The 17,761-nt window shown below is 44.8% G+C and overlaps 1 protein-coding gene across 1 annotated transcript in view; it reads right to left on the reverse strand.

Annotated features, from left to right (window-relative positions):
- The window catches only part of zgc:64002 (uncharacterized protein LOC393330 homolog), a 13,233-nt gene extending 511 nt beyond the window's left edge, over positions 1-12,722 (reverse strand). The window contains exons 1-4 of the mRNA XM_024406419.2: positions 12,641-12,722; positions 6,641-6,982; positions 559-766; positions 1-259 (exon numbers count right to left, since the gene is read on the reverse strand). The exon at positions 1-259 is cut by the window's left edge and continues 511 nt beyond it. Coding sequence (XP_024262187.2) covers positions 1-259; positions 559-766; positions 6,641-6,782 — 609 coding nt within the window. The 5' untranslated portion in view covers positions 6,783-6,982; positions 12,641-12,722. The remainder of the gene's footprint in view (positions 260-558; positions 767-6,640; positions 6,983-12,640) is intronic.
- Between the last annotated feature and the right edge of the window lie 5,039 nt (positions 12,723-17,761).

Below are 17,761 nucleotides of genomic sequence, written 5' to 3' on the forward strand. Positions count from 1 at the left end.
CTCTCCCACCGTGTAGAAGGTCTCATCCAGGTCTCCGATCAGGACCAGGACCCCTCCAGACCTCAGTAGGTCCACCATGGAGGACAGCGAGCGGCGGTAGGACTCGCGGTCCTTACACGCCGCTTCCAGGCACAGCGAGGAGAGGACACAGTCCGCCGGAGGAACTGTGACAGGGTGGAACGGGTTCTCCAGGCAGATGTCACATTTTAGAACCTGTTTAACCCTCTGACGGAGAGTGTCTGAGATGATCGCTGGGGTTCTGGTGAGAGCAAGAGACAGAAGGAGAAAGTGGTTTTTAGAAGTAAATAGAATACAACGATTACAAGATAGAAATGAAGCGAAAAGAGGGATACCTACATTTACAAAACATTTTTTTAACCATAGTTGAAACCGTACAACTTCTAACCTGTATCTGCACTGTAAAAATACAGTACATTTTACAGTAAGTTTCTTTGGAATGTATGGTAACGTACTGTACTTTTTCTTTTTTTTACAGTAACTTTCAGGTAACCAGATGCCAGTAAGTTAATGTAAAAAAAAACAACAGGATTACTGTACCTTTTCCTCTCCAGATCACAGACATACTGGAGGTGAGCGTTCCAGTCTAAACATCCCTCCTCAGCTTTCAGCCACTTCTCAATCTCCTTCCTGTTGCTGTCCACGTAGTCCGACACCACGATCTCATCATAGTACTCACAGGCACTGATCAGCGTGTGGATGGTCGGCCCTGTACCCACCTCTATCAGCCTCTGTCCCCTGTACTTCCCTGAGGAGAGAAACAACACAGTTTCGTTCATTCTCTGTTGATATGTATTTAACCGTCCATTATATAGAGTGCATTCAGAAAGTATTCAGACCCCTTCCCTTTTGGCCACATTTTGTTACATTACAGCCTTGTTGTAAAATGGATAAAAAAACTAATGTAACGATCGTCGTCGGAACGAGACCAAGGTGCAGCGTGGTAAGTGCACGTTTTCTTTAATATATTAAATGTTCCACCAAAAACAATCAACAATTCAACGAACGAAAAGCAATGAAATGCAACAAACAAAAAGACAAGATTCCACAAATGAAAGAGGGAAAAAGGCCTGCCTAAGTGTGATTCCCAATCAGAGACAACGATGGACAGCTGCCTCTGATTGGGAACCATACCAGGCCAAAAACAAAGAAACAGATAACATAGCATGCCCAAATCACACCTTGACCTAACCAAAATAGAGAATAAAAACCTCTCTATGGCCAGGGCGTGACAACAAATATTTCCTCATCAATCTACACACAATACCCCATAATGACATCACAATACCCCATAATGACATCACAATACCCCATAATGACATCACAATACCCCATAATGACAAAGCCTACATTTTTGCAAATGTATATAAAAAAAACTAAAACACAAATACCTTATTTGTATTCCTTATGGATCCCCATTAGCTGCTGTCAAAGCAGCTGCTACTCTTCCTGGGATCCAGCAAAATTAAGGCAGTTTATAAAAAATGTAAAACTTTACAATACAATCACAACACACTGTGTTCCCTCAGGCCCTTACTCCACCACTACCACATATCTACAACACACTGTGTTCCCTCAGGCCCCTACTCCACCACTACCACATATCTACAACACACTGTGTGCCTTTAGGCCCCTACTCCACCACTACCACATATCTACAACACACTGTGTGCCCTCAGGCCCCTACTGCACCACTACCACATATCTACAACACACTGTGTGCCTTTAGGCCCCTACTCCACCACTACCACATATCTACAACACACTGTGTGCCCTCAGGCCCCTACTGCACCACTACCACATATCTACAACACACTGTGTGCCCTCAGGCCCCTACTCCACCACTACCACATATCTACAACACACTGTGTTCCCTCAGGCCCCTACTCCACCACTACCACATATCTACAACACACTGTGTTCCTCAGGCCCCTACTCCACCACTACCACATATCTACAACACACTGTGTTCCCCTCAGGCCCTTACTCCACCACTACCACATATCTACAACACACTGTGTGCCCTCAGGCCCCTACTGCACCACTACCACATATCTACAACACACTGTGTGCCCTCAGGCCCCTACTCCACCACTACCACATATCTACAACACACTGTGTGCCCTCAGGCCCCTACTGCACCACTACCACATATCTACAACACACTGTGTGCCCTCAGGCCCCTACTCCACCACTACCACATATCTACAACACACTGTGTGCCCTCAGGCCCCTACTCCACCACTACCACATATCTACAACACACTGTGTGCCCTCAGGCCCCTACTCCACCACTACCACATATCTACAACACACTGTGTGCCCTCAGGCCCCTACTCCACCACTACCACATATCTACAACACACTGTGTGCCCTCAGGCCCCTACTCCACCACTACCACATATCTACAACACACTGTGTGCCCTCAGGCCCCTACTCCACCACTACCACATATCTACAACACACTGTGTGCCCTCAGGCCCCTACTCCACCACTACCACATATCTACAACACACTGTGTGCCCTCAGGCCCCTACTCCACCACTACCACATATCTACAACACACTGTGTGCCCCTACTTTAGGCCCTGTGTTCCCTCAGGCCCCTACTCCACCACTACCACATATCTACAACACACTGTGTGCCCTTAGGCCCCTACTCCACCACTACCACATATCTACAACACACTGTGTGCCTTTAGGCCCCTACTCCACCACTACCACATATCTACAACACACTGTGTGCCTTTAGGCCCCTACTCCACCACTACCATATATCTACAACACACTGTGTGCCTTTAGGCCCCTACTCCACCACTACCACATATCTACAACACACTGTGTCCCCTCAGGCCCCTACCCACCACATATCTACAACACACTGTGTGCCTTTAGGCCCCTACTCCACCACCACCACCACATATCTACAACACACTGTGTCCCCTCAGGCCCCTACTCCACCACTACCACATATCTACAACACACTGTGTGTCCTCAGGCCCCTACTCCACCACTACCACATATCTACAACACACTGTGTCCCCTCAGGCCCCTACTCCACCACATATCTACAACACACTGTGTGCCTTTAGGCCCCTACTCCACCACTACCACCACATATCTACAACACACTGTGTCCCCTCAGGCCCCTACTCCACCACTACCACATATCTACAACACACTGTGTCCCCTCAGGCCCCTACTCCACCACATATCTACAACACACTGTGTGCCTTTACCACCACCACATATCTCCACCACCACCACCACATATCTACAACACACTGTGTTCCCTCAGGCCCCTACTCCACCACTACCACATATCTACAGTACTAAAGCCATGTGTATGCATAGTGTGTATGTTGTCGTGTGTGTGTGTGTGTGTGTGTGTGTGTGTGTGTGTGTGTGTGTGTGTGTGTGTGTGTGTGTGTGTGTGTGTGTGTTGCATCAGTCCCCACTGTTCCATTTTCCAACAGCAGTCTAGGTGTATTTTAGTCTGTTTTTTAATTATAATTTCACTGCTTGCGTCAGTTACCTGATGTGGAATAGAGTTCCATGTAGTCATGGCTCTATGTAGTACTGTGGAATAGAGTTCCATGTAGTCATGGCTCTATGTAGTACTGTGGAATAGAGTTCCATGTAGTCTTGGCTCTATGTAGCACTGTGGAATAGAGTTCCATGTAGTCATGGCTCTATGTAGTACTGTGGAATAGAGTTCCATGTAGTCATGGCTCTATGTAGTACTGTGGAATAGAGTTCCATGCAGTCATGGCTCTATGTAGTACTGTGGAATAGAGTTCCATGTAGTCATGGCTCTATGTAGTACTGTGCGCCTCCCATAGTCTGTTCTGGACTTGGGGACTGTGGCAGAGACCTCTGGTGGCATGTCCTGTGGGGTATGTATGTGTGTCCAAGCTGTGTGCCAGTAGTTTAGACAGACAACTCTGTGTATTCAACATGTCAATACCTCTCATAAATACAAGTCGTGATGAAGTCAAATTCTTCTCCAGCCAGGAGAGATTGACATGCATATTATTAATGTTAGCTCTCTGTGTACATCCAAGGGCCAGCCGTGCTGCCCTGTTCTGAGACAATTGCAATTTTCCGAAGTCCTTTTTCGTGGCACCTGACCACACGACTGAACAGTAGTCCAAGTGTGACAAAACTAGGGTCTGTAGGACCTGCCTTGTTGATAGTGTTGTTAAGAAGGTAGAAACTAGAGTCTGTAGGACCTGCCTTGTTGATAGTGCTGTTAAGAAGGTAGAAACTAGGGCCTGTAGGACCTGCCTTGTTGATAGTGCTGTTAAGAAGGTAGAAACTAGGACCTGTAGGACCTGCCTTGTTGATAGTGCTGTTAAGAAGGTAGAAACTAGAGCATGTAGGACCTGCCTTGTTGATAGTGCTGTTAAGAAGGTAGAAACTAGGGCCTGTAGGACCTACCTTGTTGATAGTGCTGTTAAGAAGGTAGAAACTAGGGCCTGTAGGACCTACCTTGTTGATAGTGCTGTTAAGAAGGTAGAAACTAGGGCCTGTAGGACCTGCCTTGTTGATAGTGCTGTTAAGAAGGTAGAAACTAGGGCCTGTAGGACCTGCCTTGTTGATAGTGCTGTTAAGAATGTAGAAACTAGCGCCTGTTATAGGACCTGCCTTCTTGATAGTGCTGTTAAGAAGGTAGAAACTAGGGCCTGTAGGACCTGCCTTGTTGATAGTGCTGTTAAGAAGTTTTAGTTTAGGGTTTAGTAGAAACTAGGACCTGTAGGACCTGCCTTGTTGATAGTGCTGTTAAGAAGGTAGAAACTAGAGCCTGTAGGACCTGCCTTGTTGATAGTGTTGTTAAGAAGGTAGAAACTAGGACCTGTAGGACCTGCCTTGTTGATAGTGTTGTTAAGAAGGCAGAGCAGCGCTTTATTATAGACAGACTTCTCCCCATCTTAGCTACTGTTGTATCAATATGTTTTGACCAGGACAGTTTTACAATCCAGGGTTACTCCAAATAGTTTAGTCACCTCAACTTGCTAAATTATTTATTATAAGTTTTAGTTGAGGTTTAGGGTTTAGTGAGTGTTTTGTTCCAAATACAATGCTTTTAGTTTTATAAATATTTATAAATATTTAGGACTAACTGATTCCTTGCCACCCACTCTGAAACTAACTGCAGCTCTTTGTTGGATGCTGCAGTCATTTCAGTCGCTGTAGTAGCTGATGTGTGTAGTGTTGAGTCATCCACATACATAGACACACTGGCTTTACTCAAAGTTAGTGGCATGTCGTTCGTAAAAAATTAAAAAGCAAGGATCCTAAACAAGAAGAGAAGAAGCTTCCACCCTCTGTGTTCTGTTAGACAGGTAATTCTTTATCCACATTATAGCAGGGGGTGTAAAGCCATAACACATACATTTTTCCAGCAGCAGACTAGGATCGATAATGTCAATAGCTGCACTGAGGGCCTCCCGGGTGGCGCAGAGATTCCGGGTTCGAGCCCAGGCTCTGCCACAGCCGGCCGCGACCGGGAGGCCCATGGGGCGACGCACAATTGTCTCATCGCGCACTAGCGACTCCTGTGGCGGGCCGGGCGCAGTGCACGCTGACACGGTCGCCAGGTGTACGGTGTTTCCTCCAACACATTGTTGCGGCTGGCTTCCGGGTTGGATGTGCATTGTGTCAAGAAGCAGTGCGGCTGGGTTGTGTTTCGGAGGACGCACAGCTCTCGACCTTCGCCTCTCCCCAGTCCGTACGGGAGTTGCAGCGATGAGACAAGACTGTAACTACCAATTGGAAACCTTGAAATTGGGAAGAAACAATGAGGTACAAAAATAAAAAATCCGAAATCTAACAAAACAGAATAATTTTGTCATCAATTTCTCTCAGCCAATCATCAGTCATTTGTGTCAGTGCTGTGGTTGTTGAGTGTCCTTCCGTACATGCGTGCTGAAAGTCTGTCAATTTATTTACTGTAAAATAGCATTTTATCTGGTCAAACACTATTTTTTCCAGAAGTTTACTAAAGGTTGGTAACAGTCGGCTATTTGAAGGGGGCTTGACTATTCTTGAGTAGCGGAATGACTTCTGCTTCCCTCCAGGCCTGAGGAAACGCTTTCTAGTAGGCTTACATTGAAGATGCGGCAATATGCCTAGACACACCAATTACCTTATCAATACACCTAAACACACCAATTACCTTATCAATACACCTAAACACACAACTTACCTTATCAATACACCTAAACACACCAATTACCTTATCAATACACCTAGACACACCAATTACCTTATCAATACACCTAAACACACAACTTACCTTATCAATACACCTAAACACACCAATTACCTTATCAATACACCTAGACACACCAATTACCTTATCAATACACCTAAACACACCAATTACCTTATCAATACACCTAGACACACCAATTACCTTATCAATACACCTAGACACGCCAATTACCTTATCAATACACCTAAACACACAACTTACCTTATCAATACACCTAAACACACCAATTACCTTATCAATACACCTAGACACGCCAATTACCTTATCAATACACCTAGACACACCAATGAAATGACATACTATTGGAATCAATGGCACAGAGTGATCTACTGTCCCTGTTGTCTACCTGTTGAGAAGGTCTTGCTGAGCTGACACAGGACGAAGGAGACGAAGCGGCTGTTGTCTTTCTGGCCCGGGACAGCAGCAAACTGGTAGCAGTAGTTGAAGTAGGTCTTTGGGTCAAACTTGGCCTGGTGGCACTCTCCCATGGTGCTGTTCAGGTGGTGTGGTGGCTGTTCAGGTGGTGTGGTGGCTGTTCAGGTATTCAGGTGGTGTGGTGGCTGTTCAGGTGGTCAGGTGGTCTAGTGGCTGTTCAGGTGTTCAGGTGTGTGACTCAGTTGGTATGGTGCGGTGGTGTGGTGGGTGTTCAGATGTGCGTCTCAGGATGGTGGTGGGGGAGGTGCAGTACCTGTGAAAGAGGGGGGAAACAATCGGTTAGATAGTGTGTACTACAGCCCATTGTGCAGAAACGTCCCTTTTCCCCCTGACACCAGGAGTGGTGTCGCCCTGGGTGGCTGTCTAAAGCCCCTGCTGCAAGTGTGTGTGTGTGTGTGTGTGTGTGTGTGTGTGTGTGTGTGTGTGTGTGTGTGTGTGTGTGTGTGTGTGAACTACAGACCTATAGTCACAGACTGAAATCTGACCAGTCCCTGTATTACAGACCTACAGTCACAGACTGAAATCTGACCAGTCCATGTGGTATTACAGACCTATAGTCACAGACTGATATCTGACCAGTCTCTGTAGTATTACAGACCTATAGTAACAGACTGATATCTGACCAGTCTCTGTTGTATTACAGACCTATAGCCACAGACTGATATCTGACCAGTCTGTGTGGAGTACTATTAGATCTCATTGGCTGTTTGTAATGGAAAGCCAAATGTCGTGTTGGACATGTCAGACAGACACTCATGTAAAGACATCACATCAGAGAAACAGAAAGTTGACTGTGTGAAAGCAGGGTAAATATACTGCCACCTCCTGGAATAGACTTTGTATATCACCATAAAATGATGTTATAAAAATCAAATCAAATCAAATGTTATTTGTCACATACACATGGTTAGCAGATGTTAATGCGAGTGTAGCGAAATGCTTGTGCTTCTAGTTACGACAATGCAGTAATAACGAACAAGTAATCTAACTAACAATTCCAAAAAACTACTGTCTTATACACAGTGTAAGGGGATAAAGAATATGTACATAAGGATATATGAATGAGTGATGGTACAGAGCAGCATAGGCAAGATACAGTAGATGATATCGAGTACAGTATATACATATGAGATGAGTATGTAAACCAAGTGGCATAGTTAAAGTGGCTAGTGATACATGTATTACATAAGGATGCAGTCGATGATATAGAGTACAGTATATACGTATGCATATGAGATGAATAATGTAGGGTAAGTAACATTATATAAGGTAGCATTGTTTAAAGTGGCTAGTGATATATTTACATCATTTCCCATCAATTCCCATTATTAAAGTGGCTGGAGTTGAGTCAGTGTCATTGACAGTGTGTTGGCAGCAGCCACTCAATGTTAGTGGTGGCTGTTTAACAGTCTGATGGCCTTGAGATAGAAGCTGTTTTTCAGTCTCTCGGTCCCAGCTTTGATGCACCTGTACTGACCTCGCCTTCTGGATGACAGCGGGGTGAACAGGCAGTGGCTCGGGTGTTTGATGTCCTTGATGATCTTTATGGCCTTCCTGTAGCATCGGGTGGTGTAGGTGTCCTGGAGGGCAGGTAGTTTGCCCCGGTGATGCGTTGTGCAGACCTCACTACCCTCTGGAGAGCCTTACGGTTGAGGGCGGTGCAGTTGCCATACCAGGCGGTGATACAGCCCGCCAGGATGCTCTCGATTGTGCATCTGTAGAAGTTTGTGAGTGCTTTTGGTGACAAGCCGAATTTCTTCAGCCTCCTGAGGTTGAAGAGGCGCTGCTGCGCCTTCTTCACGATGCTGTCTGTGTGAGTGGACCAATTCAGTTTGTCTGTGATGTGTATGCCGAGGAACTTAAAACTTGCTACCCTCTCCACTACTGTTCCATCGATGTGGATGGGGGTGTTCCCTCTGCTGTTTCCTGAAGTCCACAATCATCTCCTTAGTTTTGTTGACGTTGAGTGTGAGGTTATTTTCCTGACACCACACTCCGAGGGCCCTCACCTCCTCCCTGTAGGCCGTCTCGTCGTTGTTGGTAATCAAGCCTACCACTGTTGTGTCGTCCGCAAACTTGATGATTGAGTTGGAGGCGTGCGAAGGCCACGCAGTCGTGGGTGAACAGGGAGTACAGGAGAAGGCTCAGAACGCACCCTTGTGGGGCCCCAGTGTTGAGGATCAGCAGGGAGGAGATGTTGTTGCCTACCCTCACCACCTGGGGGTGGCCCGTCAGGAAGTCCAGTACCCAGTTGCACAGGGCGGGTCGAGACCCAGGGTCTCGAGCTTGATGACGAGCTTGGAGGGTACTATGGTGTTGAATGCCGAGCTGTAGTCGATGAACAGCATTCTCACATAGGTATTCCTCTTGTCCAGATGGGTTAGGGCAGTGTGCAGTGTGGTTGAGATTGCATCGTCTGTGGACCTATTTGGGCGGTAAGCAAATTGGAGTGGGTCTAGGGTGTCAGGTAGGGTGGAGGTGATATGGTCCTTGACTAGTCTCTCAAAGCACTTCATGATGACGGATGTGAGTGCTACGGGCGGTAGTCGTTTAGCTCAGTTACCTTAGCTTTCTTGGGAACAGGAACAATGGTGGCCCTCTTGAAGCATGTGGGAACAGCAGACTGGTATAGGGATTGATTGAATATGTCCGTAAACACACCGGCCAGCTGGTCAACGCATGCTCTGAGGGCGCGGCTGGGGATGCCGTCTGGGCCTGCAGCCTTGCGAGGGTTAACACGTTTAAATGTCTTACTCACCTCGGCTGCAGTGAAGGAGAGACCGCATGTTTTCGTTGCAGGCCGTGTCAGTGGCACTGTATTGTCCTCAAAGCGGGCAAAAAAGTTATTTAGTCTGCCTGGGAGCAAGACATCCTGGTCCGTGACTGGGCTGGGTTTCTTCCTGTAGTCCGTGATTGACTGTAGACCCTGCCACATGCCTCTTGTGTCTGAGCCGTTGAATTGAGATTCTACTTTGTCTCTGTACTGGCGCTTAGCTTGTTTGATAGCCTTGCGGAGGGAATAGCTGCACTGTTTGTATTCGGTCATGTTTCCGGTCACCTTGCCCTGATTAAAAGCAGTGGTTCGCGCTTTCAGTTTCACACGAATGCTGCCATCCGCGTCGCGAAAAACATATTCTTGGTCGTACTGATGGTGAGTTGACGCTGATCTTATATTCAGTAGTTCTTCTCGACTGTATGTAATGAAACCTAAGATGACCTGGGGTACTAGTGTAAGAAATAACACGTAAAAAAACAAAAAACTGCATAGTTCCCTAGGAACGCGAAGCGAGGAGGCCATCTCTGTCGGCGCCGGAAGTATTGTCTAGCGCCGGAAGTATTGTCTATACCTCCACCTCCTGGGCCGGAGTTTGTATATCACCAAAAAATGATGTTATACCGCCACCTCCTGGGCCGGAGTTTGAATATCACCATAAATTGATGTTATACCGCCACCTCCTGGGCCGGAGTTTGTATATCACCATAAATTGATGTTATACCTCCACCTCCTGGAATAGAGTTTGTATATCACCATAAAATGATGTTATACCTCCACCTCCTGGAATAGAGTTTGTATATCACCATAAATTGATGTTATACCTCCACCTCCTGGAATAGAGTTTGTATATCACCATAAAATGATGTTATACCGCCACCTCCTGGAATAGAGTTTGAATATCACCATAAAATGATGTTATACCGCCACCTCCTGGGCCGGAGTTTGCAACCGAAGAGAACTTTTTGAATAAACTATTTCTACGGACACTTTCTCCTCAACGAAACCAAACAACATACATGGAGTACTTAACTCTAGCCAAATACAACGGTTTCCTTTGATTGAAATAGCCATGATGAAGTTATTTAAAGTGGTAATCAGCAGTTGAAACAATAACTAAATGATCTCACCACCGATGTTTCGGTACAAAGCTGGGGGCTGAATAAATGATGGATACAAGGACTGACCATCCATTTTATTAAATGGTTTGTTTGTAATGTTTCCGTACAAAGCTGGGGGCTGAATAAATGATGGATACAAGGACTGACCATCCATTATATTAAATGGTTTGTTTGTAATGTTTCGGTACAAAGCTGGGGGCTGAATAAATGATGGATACAAGGACTGACCATCCATTATATTAAATGGTTTGTTTGTGATGTTTCAGTACAAAGCTGGGGGCTGAATAAATGATGGATACAAGGACTGACCATCCATTATATTAAATGGTTTGTTTGTAATGTTTCGGATACAAAGCTGGGGGCTGAATAAATGTTGGATACAAGGACTGACCATCCATTATATTAAATGGTTTGTTTGTAATGTTTCGGTACAAAGCTGGGGGCTGAATAAATGTTGGATACAAGGACTGACCATCCATTATATTAAATGGTTTGTTTGTAATGTTTCGGTACAAAGCTGGGGGCTGAATAAATGATGGATACAAGGACTGACCATCCATTATATTAAATGGTTTGTTTGTAATGTTTTCTAGTTTTGACCAATTTTTTGAGGCTATACAGTGTTTGTTTACAAAGCATTCTCGTTAAACAAGGTGTTATTTTAGGTTCTGATGGGGTAGAACGGTTGAGCTAAGCTCATATGCCATTTCCAAGTTATATTTAAGCAATAATGCATGAGGTGGTGTGGTATAGGGCCAATATACCACAGCTTAGAGCTGTTCTTATCCGTGGTATATTGACCATATACCACAAACCCCCTGAGGTGCCTTATTGCTGTTATAAACTGGTTACCAACATAATTACAGCAGCCGTGCCTTATTGCTGTTATAAACTGGTTACCAACATAATTACACCAGCCGTGCCTTATTGCTGTTATAAACTGGTTACCAACATAATTACAGCAGCCGTGCCTTATTGCTGTTATAAACTGGTTACCAACATAATTACAGCAGCCGTGCCTTATTGCTGTTATAAACTGGTTACCAACATAATTACAGCAGGAAAAAGACATGTTTTGTCATAACCGTGACATACGGTCTGATATATACCACGGCTGTCAGCCAATCAGCATACAGTGCTCGAACCACCCAGTTTATAATCTTCAACAATCAAATGGGTACATATCATTCATTTATAAGTCCCAAAAAAATGGATGTAGGGAACTGCTGATTGGCCCTTGTGAGATTGCCTCTGTCAGACCTGGTGAGTGTACATTATTCACCCCTGTTGGTCACCTGAGGGTAAGGAGTGGTATCATCAATGTAAACATGCAGAGATATGCGATGCCAACATTTATGACAACAGGCACAATAGGACAGACAGACAGCATTGTTCTACTGTGTATTATATGGAGAAAGAGAAATCCCATACTGGCCCACTGACAGACCTTCTCAACTCCGTGCAGTGATTCGTTGACACTACTACTCCTCTCAATGCGTCCAGAAACCTATTATAGGTGCGATTTCTTGGTCCACGATGAGCGCGCAATGCAGCGTGCTGAAAGGGTAAGGGGGTGTATTAATAAACTCCAGCTGTCCGGATACAGAATGTATTCTGGGGAGTTCTGTAGAAACAACTACAAGGCGCGCCTGACTATTTTCATTCGCTCACTGGCTACAGAAATAAATAATTTATTAATGATTTTATAAATGTAGGAAAAAGTTCAACTACAGATAGGAAACTTTGAAACAAGACAAGTGCAGATTGATTTCGGGACTGTAGCCTAGATCTCCAAATGTCATAGCAGCGCTGTTTCAGGAAGCGCAACACCAGCCGGCAGTGTGACATGCGACGGTTACCATGTAGTCATTTTTTAAAAAAATCACATTTACAAGAGAGAAGACATTGAACAAAATAGTTAACCACTCAAAGTAATAGTTCATAGTAACACATGTTTAAATTCAATACTGTGGCATGTCGGAGGACAGCATGAGAGACGGAGTGACTGAGTACTTACAGCTGGATCCAATGAGCGTGCCCGATCTCCCAAGAAGAGTCCTGTGACAACACCCTTATGGAAAACCGGATGAACTGGAATAACACACGTGTGTGTGTGCGTGTGTGTGTGTGTGTGTTTGCCAGATCAGCACTAGAACATGTAAAGACAAGAACATCATTTAGAAACTAAAAAAATCCATAAACACATTTTATCCACCACATGTTATTTTTTATTAACATTTAAAAAGGAAAACCCAGACACTGCTCTTGCTTGTATTACCCCCAAGCCATAAGACTCCTGAACAGGTAATCAAATGGCTACCCAGACTATCTGCATTGTGTCCCACCACCCGCCAACCCCTCTTTTACGCTGCTGCTACTCAGTTTATCATATATGCATAGTCACTTTAACTATACATTCATGTACATACTACCTCAATTGGCCCTACAAACCAGTGCTCCCGCACATTGGCTAACCGGGCTATCTGCATTGTGTCCCACCACCCCCAACCCCTCTTTACGCTACTGCTACTCTCTGTTCATCATATATGCAGAGGCACTTTAACCAGACCTACCTATGTACATACTACCTCAATCAGCCTGACTAACCGGGGTCTGTATATAGCCTCTCTACTGTATGTAGCCTCTCTACTGTATATAGCCCCTCTACTGTATATAGCCCCTCTACTGTATATAGCCTCTCTACTGTATATAGCCTCTCTACTGTTATAGCCTCTCTACTGTATATAGTCTCTCTACTGTATATAGCCTCTACTGTATATAGCCTCTCTACTGTATATAGTCTCTCTACTGTATATAGCCTCTCTACTGTATACAGCCTGTCTACTGTATATAGCCTCTCTACTGTATATAGCATCTCTACTGTATATAGCCTCTCTACTGTATATAGCCTCTACTGTATATAGCCTCTCTACTGTATATAGCCTCTCTACTGTATATAGCCCCTCTACTGTATATAGCCTCTCTACTGTATATAGCCCCTCTACTGTATATAGCATCTCTACTGTATACAGCCTAGCCTCTCTACTGTATATAGCCCCCCTCTACTGTATATAGCCTCTACTGTATATAGCCTCTCTACTGTATATAGCCCCTCTACTGTATATAGCCTCTCTCTACTGTATATAGCCTCTGTATATAGCCTACTGTATATAGCCTCTCTACTGTATATAGCCTCTCTACTGTATATAGCCCTCTCTACTGTATACAGCCTGTCTACTGTATATAGCCTCTCTACTGTATATAGCCTCACTACTGTATATAGCCTCTCTACTGTATGTGGCCTCTACTGTATATAGCCTCTCTACTGTTATAGCCTCTACTGTTATAGCCTCTCTACTGTATATAGCCTCTCTACTGTATATAGCCTCTACTGTATATAGCCCCTCTACTGTATATAGCCTCTCTACTGTATATAGCCTCTACTGTATATAGCCTCTCTACTGTTATAGCCTCTCTGTTATAGCCTCCCTACTGTATATAGCCTCTCTACTGTATACAGCCTGTCTACTGTATTAAGCCTCTCTACTGTATATAGCCTCTACTGTTATAGCCTCTACTGTATATAGCCTCTACTGTATATAGCCTCCCTACTGTATATAGCCTCTCTACTGTATATAGCCTCTCTACTGTATATAGCCTCACTACTGTATATAGCCTCTCTACTGTATATAGCCTTGCTACTGTATATAGCCTCTCTACTGTATATAACCTCTCTACTGTATATAACCTCCCTCTACTGTATATAGCCTCTCTACTGTATATAGCCTCTCTACTGTATATAACCTCTACTGTATATAGCCTCTACTGTATATAGCCTCTCTACTGTATATAGTCTCTCTACTGTATATAGCCTCTCTACTGTATATAGCCTGTCTACTGTATATAGCCTCTCTCCTGTATATAGCATCTCTACTGTATATAGCCTCTCTACTGTATATAGCCTCTCTACTGTTATAGCCTCTCTACTGTATATAGCCTCCCTACTGTATATAGCCTCTCTACTGTATATAGCCTCTCTACTGTATATAGCCTCTTTACTGTATGTAGCCTCTACTGTTATAGCCTCTACTGTATATAGCCTCTCTACTGTATATAGCCTCTCTACTGTATATAACCTCTCTACTGTATATAGCCTCCCTACTGTATATAGCCTCTCTACTGTATATAGCCTCTCTACTGTATATAGCCTCCCTACTGTATATAGCCCCTCTACTGTATATAGCCTCGCTACTGTATATAGCCTCTCTACTGTATATAGCCTCTCTCCTGTATGTAGCCTCTCTCCTGTATATAGCCTTGCTACTGTATATAGCCTCCCTACTGTATATAGCCTCTCTACTGTATATAGCCTCTCTACTGTATATAGCCTCCCTACTGTATATAACCTCTCTACTGTATATAGCCTCTCTACTGTATATAACCTCTCTACTATATACAGTAGAGAGGATATATACAGTAGAGAGGCTATATAGCCTCTCTACTGTATATAGCCTCTCTACTGTATATATCCTCTCTACTGTATATAGCCTCTCTACTGTATATAGCCTCTCTACTGTATATAGCCTCTCTACTGTATATAACCTCTCTACTGTATATAGCCACTCTACTGTATGTAGCCTCTCTACTGTATATAGCCCCTCTGCTGTATATAGCCTCTCTACTGTATATAGCCCCTCTACTGTATATAGCCTCTATACTGTATATAGCCTCTCTACTGTATATAGCCTCTCTACTGTATATAGCCTGTCTTTTTACTGTTTTAATTTCTTTACTTACCTATTGTTCACCTAATAACTTTTTTGCCCTATTGGTTAGAGCTGTAAGTAAGCATTTCACTGTAAGTTCTACTACACCTGTTGTATTCAGCGCACGTGACAAATAAACTATGATTTGATTAAGTTTGTTTATTTAAGCTTAAATAATTTTCAATCCAATTATCTCCCATGCACCACAGGTATCCCATGGATTATATGCAACATCCGCACTGAGCTAAAGGGCAGAGCTGCCGATTTCAATGAGCGGGACTCTAACCCGGAAGCATAAGAAATCCCTCTATGCCCTCCGACGAACCATCAAACAAGCAAGGCGTCACAACAGGACTAAGATTGAATCGCACTACACCGGCTCCGACGCTCGTCGGATGTGGCAGGGCCTGCAAACTATTACAGACTACAAAGGGAAGCACAGCCGCGAGCTGCCCAGTGACACGAGCCTAGCAGACGAGCTACATTCCATCCATGCTCTCTTCGAGACAAGTAACACTGAAGCATGCATGAGAGCATCAGCTGTTCTGGACAACTGTGTGATCGCACTCTCCGTAGCCGACGTGAGTAAGACCTTTAAACAGGTCAACATATACAAGGCCGCAGGCCCAGACGGATTACCAGGATGTGTACTCCAAGCATGCACTAACCAACTGGCAAGTGTCTTCACTGACATTTTCAAACTGTCTGAGTCTGTAATATCAACATGTTTCAAGCAGACCACCATAGTCCCTGTGCCTAATAACACTATGGTGATATGCCTAAATGACTACTGCCCCGTAGCACTCCAGTCTGTAACCATGAAGTGCTTTGAAAGGCTGGTCATGGCTCAGACCAACACCATTATCCTAGAAATCCTAGACCCACTCCGATTAGCATACCGCCCCAACAGATCCACAGATGATGACATCTCTATTGCACTCAACACTTCCCTTTCCCACCTGGACAAAAGGAACACCTATGTGAGAATGCTATTCATTGACTACAGCTCAGCGTTCAACACTACAGTGCACTCAAAGCTCATTTCTAAGCTAAGGACACTGGGACCATACACCTCCCTCTGCAACTGGATCCTGGACTTCCTGAAGGGCTGCCCCCAGGTGGTAAGGATAGGTAACAACACATCTGACACGCTGATCTTCAACCTGGGGGCCCCTCAGGGGTGCAAGCTCAGTCCCCTCCTGTACTTCCTGTTCACTCATGACTGCATGGCCAGGCACGACTCCAACTCTATCATCAAGTTTGCCGATGACACAACAGTGGTAGCCTTGATCACAGACAATGATGAGACAACCTATAGGGAGGAGATTAGAGACCTGGCCGTGTGGTGCCAGGACAACAACCTCTCCCTCAACGTGATCAAGACAAATGAGATGATTGTGGACTACAGGAAACGGAGGACCGAGCACGCCCCCATTCTCATCGACGGGACTGTAGTGGAGCAGGTTGAAAGCTTCAAGTTCCTTGGTGTCCACATCACTAACAAACTATCATGGTCCAAACACACTAAGACAGACGACAAAAGGGCCCAACACAACCTATTCCCCCTCAGGAGACTGAAAAGATTCGGCATGGGTCCTCAGATCCTCAAAAGGTTCTACAGCACCACCATCGAGAGCTGGTTGCATCACTGCCTGGAATGGCAACTGCTCGGGCTCAACCACAAGGCACTGCAAAGGGTGGTGCATATGGCCCAGAACATTACTGGGGCCAAGCTTCCTACCATCCAGAATCTCTATACCAGGTGTCAGAGGAGGAACCTAAAAATTGTCAACGACTCCAGCCACCTGTCAAACACCTCCATTCCATCTCTATAGGTAGCTAGCTGGTCTATGGGTAGCTATCAGGTCGTTAGGTAGCTAACAGGTCTATAGGTAGCTAACGGGTCTATAGGTAGCTAGCAGGTCTATTGGTAGCTAGCAGGTCTATAGGTAGCTAGCTGGTCTATAGGTAGCTAGCAGGTCTATAGGTAGCTAACTGGTCTATAGGTAGCTAGCAGGTCTATATTTAGCTAGCGGGTCTTTAGGTAGCTAGTAGGTCTATAGGTAGCTAGCTGGTCTATAGGTAGCTAGAAGGTCTTTAGGTAACTAGCTGGTCTATAGTTAGCTATCAGGTCTTCAGGTAGCTAGCAGGTCTATTGGTAGCTAGCAGGTCTATAGGTAGCTAGCTGGTCTATAGGTAGCTAGCAGGTCTTTATTTAGCTAGCAGCTCTTTAGGTAGCAAGCTGATCTAGCTAGCCAAACCAGGTGAAAAACATTGTTTGAGCTGCTGTAACTTTAAAAATGTAGGGGGACGGTTTAGAAAGTCTGTCAGTATCTGATTTGACCATTTGCCTCATGCTGCACGACACATCT

The sequence above is a fragment of the Oncorhynchus tshawytscha genome, linkage group LG30, assembly GCF_018296145.1.
Source record: "Oncorhynchus tshawytscha isolate Ot180627B linkage group LG30, Otsh_v2.0, whole genome shotgun sequence".
In the NCBI taxonomy this organism is placed as follows: Eukaryota; Metazoa; Chordata; class Actinopteri; order Salmoniformes; family Salmonidae; genus Oncorhynchus; species Oncorhynchus tshawytscha.